This window comes from Canis lupus, chromosome 17, assembly GCF_003254725.2.
Source record: "Canis lupus dingo isolate Sandy chromosome 17, ASM325472v2, whole genome shotgun sequence".
In the NCBI taxonomy this organism is placed as follows: domain Eukaryota; kingdom Metazoa; phylum Chordata; class Mammalia; order Carnivora; family Canidae; genus Canis; species Canis lupus.
In genome coordinates this window covers 7,964,161-7,978,796 of record NC_064259.1, presented here as the reverse complement: position 1 = coordinate 7,978,796, position 14,636 = coordinate 7,964,161, and the positions used below count along the sequence as shown (strand labels likewise).

The 14,636-nt window shown below is 33.2% G+C and overlaps 1 protein-coding gene across 14 annotated transcripts in view; it reads left to right on the top strand.

The window, feature by feature from the left end:
* The window catches only part of ROCK2 (Rho associated coiled-coil containing protein kinase 2), a 143,850-nt gene that overhangs the window by 90,462 nt on the left and 38,752 nt on the right, over nucleotides 1-14,636 (top strand). For 12 of the 14 annotated variants that reach the window (XR_007403332.1, XR_007403337.1, XR_007403336.1 and 9 more), the window contains exons 6-13: nucleotides 4,602-4,746; nucleotides 5,890-5,964; nucleotides 7,133-7,271; nucleotides 9,583-9,674; nucleotides 10,487-10,646; nucleotides 12,315-12,375; nucleotides 14,290-14,369; nucleotides 14,540-14,588. Coding sequence is in view for 9 of the 14 variants with exons in the window: in XM_049096146.1 (XP_048952103.1) it covers nucleotides 4,602-4,746; nucleotides 5,890-5,964; nucleotides 7,133-7,271; nucleotides 9,583-9,674; nucleotides 10,487-10,646; nucleotides 12,315-12,375; nucleotides 14,290-14,369; nucleotides 14,540-14,588 (801 nt within the window). In the remaining 5 variants the exon portion in view is untranslated. The remainder of the gene's footprint in view (nucleotides 1-4,601; nucleotides 4,747-5,889; nucleotides 5,965-7,132; nucleotides 7,272-9,582; nucleotides 9,675-10,486; nucleotides 10,647-12,314; nucleotides 12,376-14,289; nucleotides 14,370-14,539; nucleotides 14,589-14,636) is intronic. The other 2 variants (XM_049096148.1, XM_049096153.1) reach the window with 1 other exon arrangement.

Sequence of the window (14,636 nt, the reverse complement as noted above, 5' to 3'; positions counted from 1 at the left end):
TCCTAGGCCACATCAGCAACCTGCTACCAAGAGTACTGTGTTGAATGTAGTTAAACATTGATGTTGAATATCTTCAGACATGTCCCATGTGTGTTCAGACAAGGGTTTTCTCTAAATATACACTTATACGTGGGACTTCTGACTTAGAAGATACATAAGTAAAGTATTACTGACCTCCAGAATGGCTGTAAATGTTATAACCTCTTGTTAACAGTTGAGTGCATTAGAGATCGTGTCTCTCCATGTTCTTACTCAACTTTCCTATTATTCATTCTCTAAATCTTACCAATTCCATTGGTATAAGGTAATAGTTTTTTAAAATTTTATTTTATAATTAATGATGTCAAACTTTTTTCATATAATTGTTAGTCCTTTATCTCATAAATTACTTGTGTATCTTTTCACCTTTTTAAAACCAACTTGTTGATGTGCAGTTATTCCTTATATAATCTCAGTAGTGATTCCACAGATAATGCTCATGTTAGCTTTGCATTTGTGTCTGTTTGAACAGCAATTCTTAATTTTGATGTAAATATATATATTTTTTAAATACTGAAGTTGAAAGAAAGAAAGAAAGAAAGAAAGAAAGAAAGAAAGAAAGAAAGAAATGCTGTAGTTTAAAAAATGTTGTTTTACCCAAGACCTCTATTCTGTAAAACTAATGATGAGAACAACTATGTTGAAGAACAAAGGTTTTTTTTAATTAAAAGCTATAGTACATAGAATTTATAATTTTGTTATGTTAACTGTTAATGTGAATAGTACTATTGCAAGTTTCAAGTTCATCACATTATTGGCCTTGGTTTGATTATTGTTATGGTCTCAAAGCTGTTAGAAATGTTCTAGTCTTGTTCTCATTCATCTGCATATCGTAGAAGGGATCAGCAAACTGGAGTGCAGGGCCAGATCTGACCTGTGGCTTGGTTTTGTATAGCTCCTGTACTGAAAATGTCCATTTTTAAAAGATGGTTTAAGATATGTGCCCACAAGTCCTAAAGTACTTATTAAATATCACTAAAATATTTCCTGGCCTTTTATAGAAAAGTTTCCTAATCCTTTATCTACAATATAGACAGAGTTCTCAAATTACTTTTTAGCTCTTCTGGCTGTGAATAAATGCAAAAATAAAATACAACTAAAAATTATTACCTACAAGGACTAAAATAATTTGTTACTATTACATTTAATTAAGAGTACTGGTTTATGTCAGTAAGTTCTCTCATTAATAAATTGTGGTTTTATTTTAGTTTTCTAAATGCTGCTATTCTTTTTCTTTCTGAAAAAAATATGTAGATATGAGTGAGTGTCACAGTGTAGTATATTTACATATAAATGTGTCTCAGTGATAGCCTAGAAGTACTGCTATTTAAAATTGCTTGCTTAATTAGGTAAATAGAGTTTTGTCTTTGCTTGTCATTATGCATTTCATAGCCACCCTTACCACCTTTTTTTTTTTTAAAAAGATTTTATTTATTCATGAGAGACCAGAGAGAGAGAGAGAGACAGACAGACACAGAGACAGGCTTCATGCAGGGAGCCTGATGTGGGACTTGATCCTGGGACTCTAGGATCATGTCCTGGGCCGAAGACAGGTGCTCAACTACTGAGCCACCCAGGCGTCCCCACCTTTAACACCTTTTAGGGCACATTTTATATTACTATTTTAGGTTACCTTAAAATAATATAAAGTTTTATTCCTTAATATTCTAATGTATACTATTTGATTAAATTGAGGCTGTACTTCTTTTAAAGTGAATTGGTAAATTGTTAATGTTCTAACCCTTCTACAGGTGACACCAGGTTGTAAAATGGAGACATTTCTACTTGTGTTTCTGGAAAAAAAAAAACCTATTTTCTGCAAAATTATACATCGAAAAGAACTGGTTTATGGGAGCAATAGGGAAAGACCATTCAAAAACTATGAGCTTTTTAACCACAGCCCTAATAAAAGTAATAATTGTTACCCCAGGAGATAACTAGAATTACAGGCAGCTTTTTGTGCTTTGGGCACGGTATAGTGCAAATGGACAAGGACTTATAAACCAGTTGGACTGTTTTTTAGATAGAACAAAGAAGAAGCAGGACTTAGCACTAGCTGAGATTTTTATAAGGTGAAGGATATGCCTGTTTGAGAAAGGAGCCCCTACTGCTAGCCCCTGCATCCTTGATCATTAAAATGAACTGACTCCTGCCTGGGTAGCAGTCCAGTCAAGCGGAGGCTCCTAATGCTTCTCTGATAATTAAGAATTCCAGTTACAATTTTTTTTCCGCTTTCACAGGAAGCATTTAGAATAGTGTCTTTTGGACAACCTCAAGATTTATGATTGACCTGTTTTGTGTTTTCATTGAATCTCTCCGTTTATAATATTTTGCCCATTATAAAACACCAGATATATTTTAGCAAATAAACATTTAATCTTAATCATTTAAAGTACCCATGAGGAAGCTTTTGAAGATGCTTACCTCTTTATGTTCTCTCCTGTTAAAACCCTTCTGTAGATTTGTCATCTGTTGAGGAAAGTTCAAATTCCTTAGCTTGTCATATGATCCCTCTGTTTCACCCTCATTCTTTATCATTTGACCTTTTGTGCCATATGGTTCACGGGTCTCAAATTACATGTAGTTTTTATGCAATGAAATCAATTTCATGATTCTTGGACTTCAGATATATTGTTGAATACAGTTTTCTTGGCAGGTTTCTACTCATACCTTAAAACTCAGTGTAGAGCTTGCTTATCATGGCTCCATTGCTTATCATGGCATACCTTTAGATATGCCCTCTTTTTGGATCATTTTCTTATTTTTTAACACTATAAGTTGTTGAAGACTTACTTGTCTTCTATTTTTATCTGTCCCAGCTTTGGAATCAGCCACTTCTCCAAGAAACATTTTTTTTTAAAGGTTTTTTTTTTTTTAAGGGTTTTTTTTGTTTGTTTGTTTGTTTGTTTTTTAAGATTTTTATTTATTTCCTTGACAGAGAGAGAGCATGAGTGGGCAGGGTGGGAAGGCAACAGAGGAAGAAACAGACTCCCTCCCACGGCAGGAGCCTGACACAGGGCTCTATTTCAGGACTCTGTCCCAGGACCCTGAGATCATGACTTGAGCCAAAGGCAGACAGACACTCAACCAACTGAGCCACCCAGGTGCCCCCAGAGTTCTTTTATTCAAGAATGGTATTTAGAAATCAGTATTTGAACACTAGATATGCTTATTGCTCCTCAAGTACCATTATTTCTAGGCCTTGTCAGCAGACACATGTATCATGAATCTACTATATGTGCTAGTCCATTTGCACACACATGTTCATGTTTAGTTTTGTACTTACCTGTTTGTATATATAGGGTATTAAAAATCATGAGTTCATACTGATACTTCTAATTCTTGTCCTATACCACAGGGTTCATTCTAGTCTTCCTTTTTTTGGTAATTTCTTTTGTAGTTAGTGAGAAATCTGGATCTCATTATCTACAGTATATTTACTTGTTCAACTGTAGGGGACACACAAAATTATTTCAGAGTTAACATTTTTTTTTCTTAATAACTGTTTGGGGACATCTGGGTGACTCTGTGGTTGAGCATCTATCTGCCTTTGGCTTAGGGTGTGATCCCTGTCCAGGGATAGAGCCCCAAGATTGAGCTGCATCTGGCTCCCTGCGAGGAACCTGCTTCTCCTTGTATGTCCTGGCCTCTCTCTGTGTCTCTCATGAATAAATAAATAAATATCTTTGATTAAAAAAATAATAACTGTTGGTTTATCCAGCCTCCAAACTAGGCTCTCTGTAATCTTAATTACAATTTCTTTATTTTTTTATTTTTATTTTTTATTTTTTTTAAGATTTTATTTATTTATTCATAGAGACAGAGAGAGAGAGGCAGAGACACAGGTAGAGGAGAAGCAGGCACCATACAGAGAGCCTGACGTGGGACTCCATCCCGGGTCTCCAGGATCACGCCCTGGGCTGCAGGCGGCGCTAAACCGATGCGCCACCAGGGCTGCCCTCTTTTTTTTTTTTTAAAGATTTTCTTTATTTATTCATGAGAGACAGAGAGAGAGAGACACAGGCAGAGACACAGGCAGAGGGAGAAGCAGGCTCCATGCAGGGAGCCCAGCAAGGGACTCTATCCGGGGTCTCCAGGATCAGGCCCTGGGCAGGAGGCGGTGCTAAACTGCTGAGCCACTCAGGCTGCCCAATTACAGTTTCTTTTGAAAACAATTTTTCCTTTCTCTCTAATTCTTTCCCCAGATCACTACTTTTAAGATCACATTTTGTACTTCCCTTGCAACTACTTAGTAGTGTAAGAAAGAAACAAAAGATGTTGATTTGTTTGGAATTCCTGTGGAGTTTACCACTTTTTCCTTCTTCCATTGATGAAGCCTTCTGTATTTTAGAGTTGAAAAATTATCCCTGATTTCTTGTAATCTGGACACTTTAAGGCACTTCGTAATACACTTATCTCCAGTCCTCCCAAAGTTATCAGCAATGAAGTTCTTTTGGTAGCAATTTGTAGTTACTGTTTATATGGTAATAAATGAATTAGTTGCATTTATATGTGTATGTTTTTACATGCAACTGTTTTTCTTTATCTTTGCTTTTTACCAGACAGGCATGGTGCATTGTGATACAGCAGTTGGAACACCTGATTATATTTCACCTGAGGTTCTCAAATCACAAGGGGGTGATGGTTACTATGGGCGAGAATGTGATTGGTGGTCGGTGGGTGTTTTCCTTTTTGAGATGCTGGTGGGTAAGTAAATATTTTAACTAGTTCTTTTTTCAAAATCTATCTCTCATAACATTAGTTTTACACCAAGAATTTGAGAATATAAGGAAATTAGTTGTGTCCCATGAAAGAAGTAGGTATTTTTAAAACTTTGAATTAGTTGTATCATATATGACAGATTATTAACTGGAAAATTAAAGCCAAGTTGTACTGGCACAGTAATTTAGTGGAATATAAAAGGAATAAAAGTATATTGATAGGAAACAATCCTTCAGTAGGCCTTTTTGTATGAAGAAAATGTTAGAGCAAGAAGCAAGTTTACTAAAAAAAAAAAAAAAAAAAGGAAGCAAGTTTACTGGTGCTGTGGGCCTCTAAGACTTTCTTGATCAATCGTGTTTGTTGTAAATATTTAAGTATAAGGCTGTTAATATTTGTTCCAATAATAGAGAACTAAAAGTATTCTTTAGTTTTTGTAATTACATTATATAATTGACTTTTGTCAACTGTATTTCTTCTGTTTATTACTTGCATTTACATATGGTTTTCATTCTAGTAAAATAAATCATAGTTTTTGACCATTTGATTATTGGTAAAAGTATTCTATAATTGTATTTCATTATCAAAAAACTCAGAAGCAAATTTAACAGTTTCTTTTACTTTGCGCAAATCAAAATTTGAAAGATTCAGGTATTTCAAAACTTTTCTTTACGTAATAGATTTTATTCTTAAGATTTCCCTTTCCTAAGTTATGAGGTCACAAAAATATCTTCTGGCTAAGGAAGCCAATGACTGAATCATCTGGCTTGGGAATGAGGACAGATATAGCCAAATCTGTTTTCTGAGGCAAGTGTGATAAGGCTAATAACATTATATGAAACAACTTTAAAGTTGAAAATTATTTTTAGAAATTGGAGAATTTATTTTCTAGAGGAGGACCCTAAAAAAATTAGTAGTGGAAAATCTGTAAAATCTGTATGATTATTATTATTATTTCTTTAAAAAAACCCAGAACTTTCTGGTATATTTAATAATAATTAGTCATGGAATGTTTTTGTGGCATAAATTGCCTTCTCTTGGTGACCATTTTGTGTATGTAGTATTGATCTTGTTATGCTTAAACTGAAGACATAGTATGACCTACGTTGTTTTGGGCCTTTATTTTTGTAGTGCATCTCTATATGCAGGCTGTGTTCCAGGTAGCTCCATTCTCCCCGCCTCTGGCCCAATCTGATGATACATTAGGTATATCTTTTGCAATCTTCTTAAAGTAGAATATAGTCTATAATTTGCCTAGACTCTCCAGGAATTTAGAAAATAATAATATTTGGAGAAAGTCACATAGCTCCTTTGAAGGAACCATTTAAATTCCTGCTACTGTTTCCAACTCTTGAGTTGAATTTAATGACTTTGAATGACACTAATTTACAGTATTCTGAGCCTAATCTGGTGCTTGCTCAGGTTGGTTAGCACTGGACTTCATTTAAAAGCTCTACTGCAGTTAAAAATGGCACTAGAAAAATCTTGAGTTCAAAGCACTCCTTTGCCCTCTTTGAAGACAAACAGAAACTACCTGAACACCCCTTTTGAAATTTTTGGATTGTCTGATTTGAGAAATTCTGGTTTGTACTAAGGTAACTTATAGTTGAGTCATACTGGCAGGGCCTTTAATTCTTTTGGCTTTTAGAGGAGTAGTGGCCAAGATGGTGCCTTCAGCTTTTTCTGTCTTTATTTACATTTCACTGCCTCTTTATCTTAGCCATTAGTTTGCAAGAACACTGCATTTGGGAGACCATTTATGCCATTTTCAATTCTAGCTATGTGTCATCTTTGGCAAATCACATGTGAAATAATAGGTCTGGTCTAACTCTTAGAGCTTTACTGTCCAGTTTATCATGATAAAAATGGTTTATGTCTGTACAGTCCCATATGGTGGGCACTGGCCACACTGAGCTCTTGAAATGTGGCTAGTGTGACTAAAGAACTGAAATTTTTATTTTATTTAATTTTAAATTGCCACGTGTAGCTAGAGAGTAATCTCAAAAAAGAGATTGATCCAGCTCAAGCATTAGAGGACTCTGATCTATCTGATCCTACTTAGTATTAGTAATCTTTTTATTTAATTATCCAGTGAGTTATTTCATTTCCCATTGTAAAAGCAACAACAAATTCTAGAGTTAGCATTGATTTTATTTTGCTTTTAAGAGTTGATAGTTCATTGGTATGGTTAAAATTTAAATACATTCACATTCTTGGTATGTTCTGATGTGTTTGGACTGAGACTCCTGGCCCATAGATTACTTGTTCTTCCATGCATGTGACAAATTTAAACCTAACATATTTAAATAATAGTTGAAAAGTGTTTAATTTGCATTCTCTGTTACACTCAGTGTCTTCTTTCTTGGAATTTTAGGGGATACTCCATTTTATGCAGATTCACTTGTAGGAACTTATAGCAAAATTATGGATCATAAAAACTCACTGTGTTTCCCTGAAGATGCAGAAATTTCTAAACATGCGAAGAATCTCATTTGCGCCTTCTTAACAGATAGGTAATATACATTGAATTTCTTTGTAGAGAGCCTTTAACTTTTAAATTTGTAGAAATGAAAGCATAGCTTTTATTTACATATGAAATCTCTTTCTCTCTATCCAAATTGCTTTTAATTCTGGATTAGCCATTTCCTACTGGTAGGCCTGGTGTTGGGTTACTCTCGTCATTATGGGTGTGCAACCCCATTGTAATCTAACTCTAAGCCTACCTTCATGGCTACAAAGAAAAAATAGAACTTGGTAAGATAATGCATTTGAGAGAAATAAAACTTGTATTATTCACATTTTATCCTTTGAAGTGATTAAGCCACCTGACTCTTACTGTACAACTTTTGAGAGACGAGTGTTTTGTGCAGATACATACTTGACAGGTTATAATCTCAAAAACTATTTGTATTTGACTTGGGAGTGCCTCCTTCCCAGCCCTTTTTTTTTTTTGCATTTGAATATGAGTAATCTGCCTTGGAAATTCTATATTTGTTAAAACAAAATAGGTAAACAACACTGAAATCTGCCTCGAAAAGGGAAGATAGGAAACTCTTTGGAGTTTCTTCCTTGGCCTTTCTATTTAGTTCTTTCAGATTTGTGATAAGAATCAATCTGTCACAGGACCAACCTTTATAAGGGGGTGTTATGCACCACAGTCCAAACTTTATTCACCAGCATTATGATTTTAGGGAAGTAATTTTTCTTTTTGGAGAAGTTTTACTTATCCATAAATAACAGCATCAGGTCAGATTGATAATGAGGGCATTTCTAGCTCGAAAGTGCTATGATTTCTAGCTCGAAAGTGCTATGCTAACAGACCATATTGTTTATCAGCCAGTTGCTGTCAAAGCAGTACTACATTGACTATTCTCATGCATTTATATCTTGCATACATTCTGTAGGAAAAAGTCTTAAAAGTGGAATTCTAGGATACACACTTTAAAATTGAGTTGGTGTAGCAGAATTGACCTGTAGAGTAGCTACAGCAGGATATATTTCTATTGATGACAGTTACTTTCCTTATTCTCCTCAAACTGAATATCATGATTTTTTTTTCCATTTGAAGCAAGAAAAGTTATTGCTATTTTTTTCTCATTAGAGAGGTTAATCATTTTGTTTATCAACTATAAGATTTGTTAATTACGTGATTAACAAACAGTCCATGCTGATAAACAGTAAATTCTGTATAATGTTTGATTTGGGACTAAATGGATTAATAAGGATGACCATAATTGGTGCTGAAAGGTAAAATATAAAACAGGACATAGCACGTGTTAATAAAAGGAGTACCTACCATTCATGAAAGATTTGCCTTAGCAATTTATTGGGGTGGTGGTACAGTCTAAAGAATGATTGTAGGTAGAGAAAAGATATTTGGAAAAGAATTTAATGCCATCATTATGGCTAGTAGTACTTCCCTCTAAAGTTTATAGGTTTTTCTGTTTATATTTAATATGGCTCCAAGGGCATGTAAAAAATGCTTTTTATTTCTATAAAATCTTCATTGAAAACTCAGAGAATGAAATTGTTAATATTTTTCTTGTATTCAGAATGATAATTTTAGTATAAATGTAGGGATAACAATTATCAGAGTAAAGATAGATAGTTTCTAACAATATATAGTTCTTTTTAAGAATAGATCTTAATTAAAACATTTAAAAGAATTTTTTATTAAAGATTTTTAAAAAGATTTTTAAAAATTTATTTGAAAGAGATTTAATAAATATTTTATTAAAGACTTTTAAAAATTATTTATTTGAGAGAGAAAACATAGGAGCAGTAGTGGGGATAGAGAGAATTGGACTCTGCCCTGAGTATGGAGCCTGATGCTGGGTTCATTCTCATGACCCTGAGATCATGACCTGAGCCAAACCAAGAGACAGATGATGCTCAGCCGACTGAACCATCCAGGTGCCCCAGAAGAGACTTTTAAGATAACACTTTTATTGGGGGGACTTCAAATAAGTCTTCTGTGTCTGAAGTTAACACTGTCCATTTTACATCCTGGAGCTGGTCATGCGGTTTTGGCACACACAAGTGAATATTTTTATTTGAAAGTCTCATGTGTACTTTTGCTTGATATAAACTACAGATGGAAATACATTTCACTTTTCATAGCATTTACTATACTTTATAATCCTTTTAATCTAGGGAGATCATATATTGTAAAATTAGCATTGCTTGTTTTTTAGAAAGATCTAAGCAGAAACTTTTAATAATGATATCTGAAAATCATTTGTGATTTGATACCCAAGATATGAATTTATTTTTTTCATTTTTTCATAATCTTTTTATAATACAGTCTTTAATTGCATTGTTTAGGGAGGTACGACTTGGGAGAAATGGGGTAGAAGAAATCAAACAGCATCCTTTCTTTAAGAATGATCAATGGAATTGGGATAACATAAGAGAGAGTAAGTCAGTAAATTGAAATATTTCCATTCCATCATGTTTCAAATCTCAGAAATTGATTACTCTTTTGAATTATTAATCATGTTTGATACACTTAATGCTAACCAATTTTAAATTGGTTAAATTTATTTCATATTTTTCTGTGGCAGTGTTTATGATTAAATGTTCCTCAGTGTATCTTAAACTAATTTGTATTCATTAGCAATACTTTTTAATACTTCTATAATAATCAGATTTCTTAATTTGTCCAGTTTTTTATGGATCTCAATAATTTTCAGAATGGGGGAAATACCCCTTAATTTGAATATGTTTGAGTTAATAAATCAGTAATTAATATTTATGTAGACCATACTTTGGTGAATACTAGGATAAGCATAATAATTCATTTTCACCTTATGTGTATTTGTGTATTTGACATTAATTCATTTTGAGAGTAGGAAATATTAACTTAAAGAATTTAAAAAGCCAAAGACTAAAGAATGTGTGTGCAAGTTATTGTTGCTTGCAGTTTGTATACCTAGAATGATAGCATATTACTCTCCTTGTGTAATTGATTTATCTATACTTAAAACTGTTGTAATATAGTAATAAAATACTTGAATAAAATTTTAATTTTTTGAAATGAAAGAATGTAAAACATATTACCAAAATTTTTTATAGTAAATCATAATGTTATTAATTATATATTATTACTGTATAATGTTTGGTATTAATACATATTATTAATAATATGTAATTGATATAAAACAAAATCTGGATGGTTAATGTGTATTTTGATTATGAAGAAAATTATCCATTTCTTTTCTTTTAACAGCGGCAGCTCCTGTAGTACCAGAACTCAGCAGTGACATAGACAGCAGCAATTTTGATGACATCGAAGATGATAAAGGAGATGTAGAAACTTTTCCAATTCCTAAAGCTTTTGTGGGAAATCAGCTGCCTTTTATAGGATTTACCTACTATAGAGAAAATCTGTACGTGACTTGTTAGATTTTTATTGTTTTCAGTATTTAGCTGTAAAGAGTTATCTTACCGTGTGAGAAGAAAAAGTGTTAATTTGTTTTAAACTTTTGAGTTTTTAAAAAAAGACTGTCAGAAGTTTTCATTTAATTCCATTTTTTGGAAAGATTTTATTTATATTTATTTGTCAGAGAGAGAGGACAAGCTGGGGGAGTGGCAGGCAGAGGGAGAAGCAGACTCTCCACTGAGCAGGGAGCCTGACTTGGGGCTCAATCCCAGGACTCCAAGAACGTGACCTGAGCCTAAGGCAGAGAAGCTTAACTGACTGAGACACCCAGGTGCCGCTAATTACATTATTTCTGAATGTTACGCATTTACAAATGTATGCAAGGCATTGTTCTATATTCTTTGTAGGGACAGAGAGTAAGACTAAATGCCTGCATTTGAAGGAGTTTATCAACTAATGAGGGATGTGAAAGAATAATACAGTCATAATGAAGGGTAGAAAGTGATATTTACCTTAAGAAAGGTCCCAAAATATCTGAAATAAAAGGAACATCTCTGGTGAGGGTAAGGAGTCAGGTAAGACCTCAGGGAAGAGGTCGTATTTGTAAGCTACGAAAGGGTTTGAAAGGGTTTTCAGTGGCCAGTGGCCAAGACGTGGGGAGGTTAGGTAAGAGCTGTGAGAAGATGAACAAGGGAAGCATATTGGCACACATATGGAGCAGAGTAGTGTGGTCTAGCAGGGCTCAAACATAAGATGCATATTACTGTATTACATCATGTGGGGGACCTAATGATGATTTCAAGTTTCTTGCCTGTAATCCCTACATGTAGCACAGCGCCTGGCACAAGGCCAATAAATACTGGTTGCAGTGAGTAAAAGATTAAAAACTGTGTTGGAGTTGGAGTTCAGAGGAAGAAAAGCAGCAGATGATGATTGTTGTGTGCTATACTGAGGGACTTTTGACTTTGACAGGCAGTGAGGAGTGAGGCATTAAAGACATTTGAGAAACATATATTTGAGAAACTTCTGGTACTTCCATAATGGTAGGGATGATCAACTATTTTGATTTGCCCAGGACTGGGGGGCTTCCTAGGATATGGCAAGGGACTTTGATGCTGAAACTAAGAAGATCTCTAGCAAGCCAGGATAAGTTAACCACCCTGCTAATGATAGTATTCTAAAAACTATTGTAATGTTCACTAAAATGCCTGGAGAAACTAAAGTATTTTTATAGGCAGCGAGGAAGGACCTTACAGTTAAAGAGAGAAATTGACAATTAAATAGAAGTGATTTATGGACTAAGGCCTGGGAATCGAGATGTCATCTTTGAAAAGGAGGAATGGTATCTTTTTTCTAGAAGATTTCTAGATAAAATAGTTACGGGAACTCAAAATGAGATGAAAAGGGGCAAAGGATAGCCCATTTAGTAACTCCAATCTCAACAATATTAAAGAAGAGAACATCCAATGAGTGGGGAGCAAAAAAAAAAAAGTGCAGCATTTTGTTATTGAGAATGATAAATGTGTAGAGGGGAAAACATTGCTTCATTTAAAATATGTTGAAGTGAAAAAGAGAAATCTTTGTGGTTGGAATTTAATTCTGAGAAGAATTTGGGGCTATTAGAAAATGGATTAGGATGACATGCAAAGGATTTATTTCCTGCCTTTTCTTCTAGGTTATTAAGTGAGTCTTCATCTTGTAGAGAAAATGATTCATTACAATCAAGGAAAAATGAAGTATGTATAGATTTTTACTACTCTATTTTAGTCACATGTTCAACTAATTTTAGTAATACCCATGTGTTTAAAAGTTCATTTGATATTACTTTTTGAATCAATAGATGTCATTCTTTGTTGTAATACAATTTATAGGACATTGTAATGATTCATTTATTTGACAGTTATTATTGTGTTAAGATACAGTAGCTAGAGAATTATACATCGCTTTAGGCTTAGTTTTAGTAGCAAAGTGATGGAATAGGTTTATAAACAACTATAACATCAGAAACTTTTGTAATCTTAGTACTCTAAAATACTATAGATAATAAGGTATAAGGGTACGGAAACAGTAGAGGAAATAATATTTTGAGTGTTTCGGAATGAATTTAGATAAATGGTGTTTTTATTGAACTATTACAGTATTTTATGGCCTCTGTAATTTGTAACTGTTCAAAAGTAAATCATATACACACATACACATTAATAAGGATGCTAAACATTTTTCTCCTTAAAATTTATAGAAAGTAAAAGAGTTGGTTAGATAATTCTGGTATGATTTATTTTAGGAATTTTATAAAGAATACAAGCATTTTAAATTTTTGTTTTGTTTTGTTTTAAATAGGAAAGTCAAGAGGTATGTTGATGTCACATATGTTGAAAACTGAGAAAAGCACATCACTCTAGCAATTTTTTGATATAGCCATTTTCCACCTAGCATTTGGAATGCTACATCTGCCCGAGAGAGAAGTTTCCAACCTTTTTTCTACCAAGTATTTCTTTCATTATTGCCCTTATGGATCTATTGTTTAAATATGTATTATGTAATTTTCTTAGTTTTATTTATCAAGGATATATAACTGATTAGCATGTGAAAACTAGTGTGGTCAAATTATACTAAGGCAGTAGCAGCCAAAAGCAATTAAACTTGACTTGTTCATTGGCCTGTATATTCTTATTAGGGAAAAATAATATTTTTTGCTTAAGATACATAAAATATTTAAGAAACCATGGGGAACCTTATCACTAGAAAGAATAATGGAAAGAATGTTGGCCTTGGAATCTAATAGACTTGGATTGATTTTTGGGATAGCCACTTATTAGCTAAGGAATCTTGGCCCAGTTATTCACCTTTTTTGAATTACATTTTCTTTATTGAGTAGGTACAACACTACCATGTTCTTAGGGTCATTGTTAGGATTAATGAGACAACATTTGTAAAGTGCCTGCCACAATCCCCTAAGGCACAAAAGGAACTCAAAAAGTTCTTTATAAAGGTAATAATGCTCCAAAGATGGATTATTTAATACTTTCTGATTTTAGTTTATTTAAAAATCAATATATCTGGCCTAGATGAAGGTGTAAAGAATGGCAAGGAAATGACTTCTAAACAGTTAGCTATCATTCTTCAAAGAGTTCTTGATTCTAACTTTTTATAGTACTGTTCCTGGCACTGTGTAGAAAGGTATAAAGAAGAGCTCAAATTCTTATTTTTAAGAGCACTAGTATATTTTTGAGCCAGTTCAAAGTATTGCAGATATTTATTTCAGATATAGACCTTTCATCTTATAAGAACACATAGTGACAGTATTTTTATATAAATAATCTGTGGAAGAACACTGGAAGATATCCTTTATTCATAATGAGTGAGAGACTTGGTGTTGTAGAAGAATTCTACCAAGTTTAGGGCTTCTCACTCATATATTTGTGTAGTGTAGACATGTACATGTTTGCATACATGTGTACTGTGATAGAGACCAAAGTTGGAGAATTTTTTTCCCCCTGTCAGTAAAAGTCACATTAAGAAGGTACAAATCTGTATGTACCATTATAGATGAGGTTATAGTCAGCTCAGAAAATAGCTTGTCATTGTTTTCTTTAAGCTTTTTATGTTTTAAATGTGACCAAACTTTATAGTTTCTTGTTTACTGACAGATTCAGAAAAAATTATATACATTAGAAGAACACCTCAGCACTGAGATACAAGCCAAAGAAGAACTAGAGCAAAAGTGCAAGTATGTTTTATAGATAATTAAATGTTGTATTTTAAAATTTGTCTAAGCATGTTACTAAAAATGAAGAGTTACAAAGTAATTATTTGGTTATTTTAAAATTTATAGTAAGTAAATGTTTTTATTATGAGTTAGAGATGATTTTACTTACTATTTCTTTTGAAATTCTTTAGATCTGTTAATACTCGACTTGAAAAAGTAGCAAAGGAATTAGAAGAAGAGGTAAAGTTGCTCTGTATTTTTATTAACATTTTTCACTAAAAGTTTTGA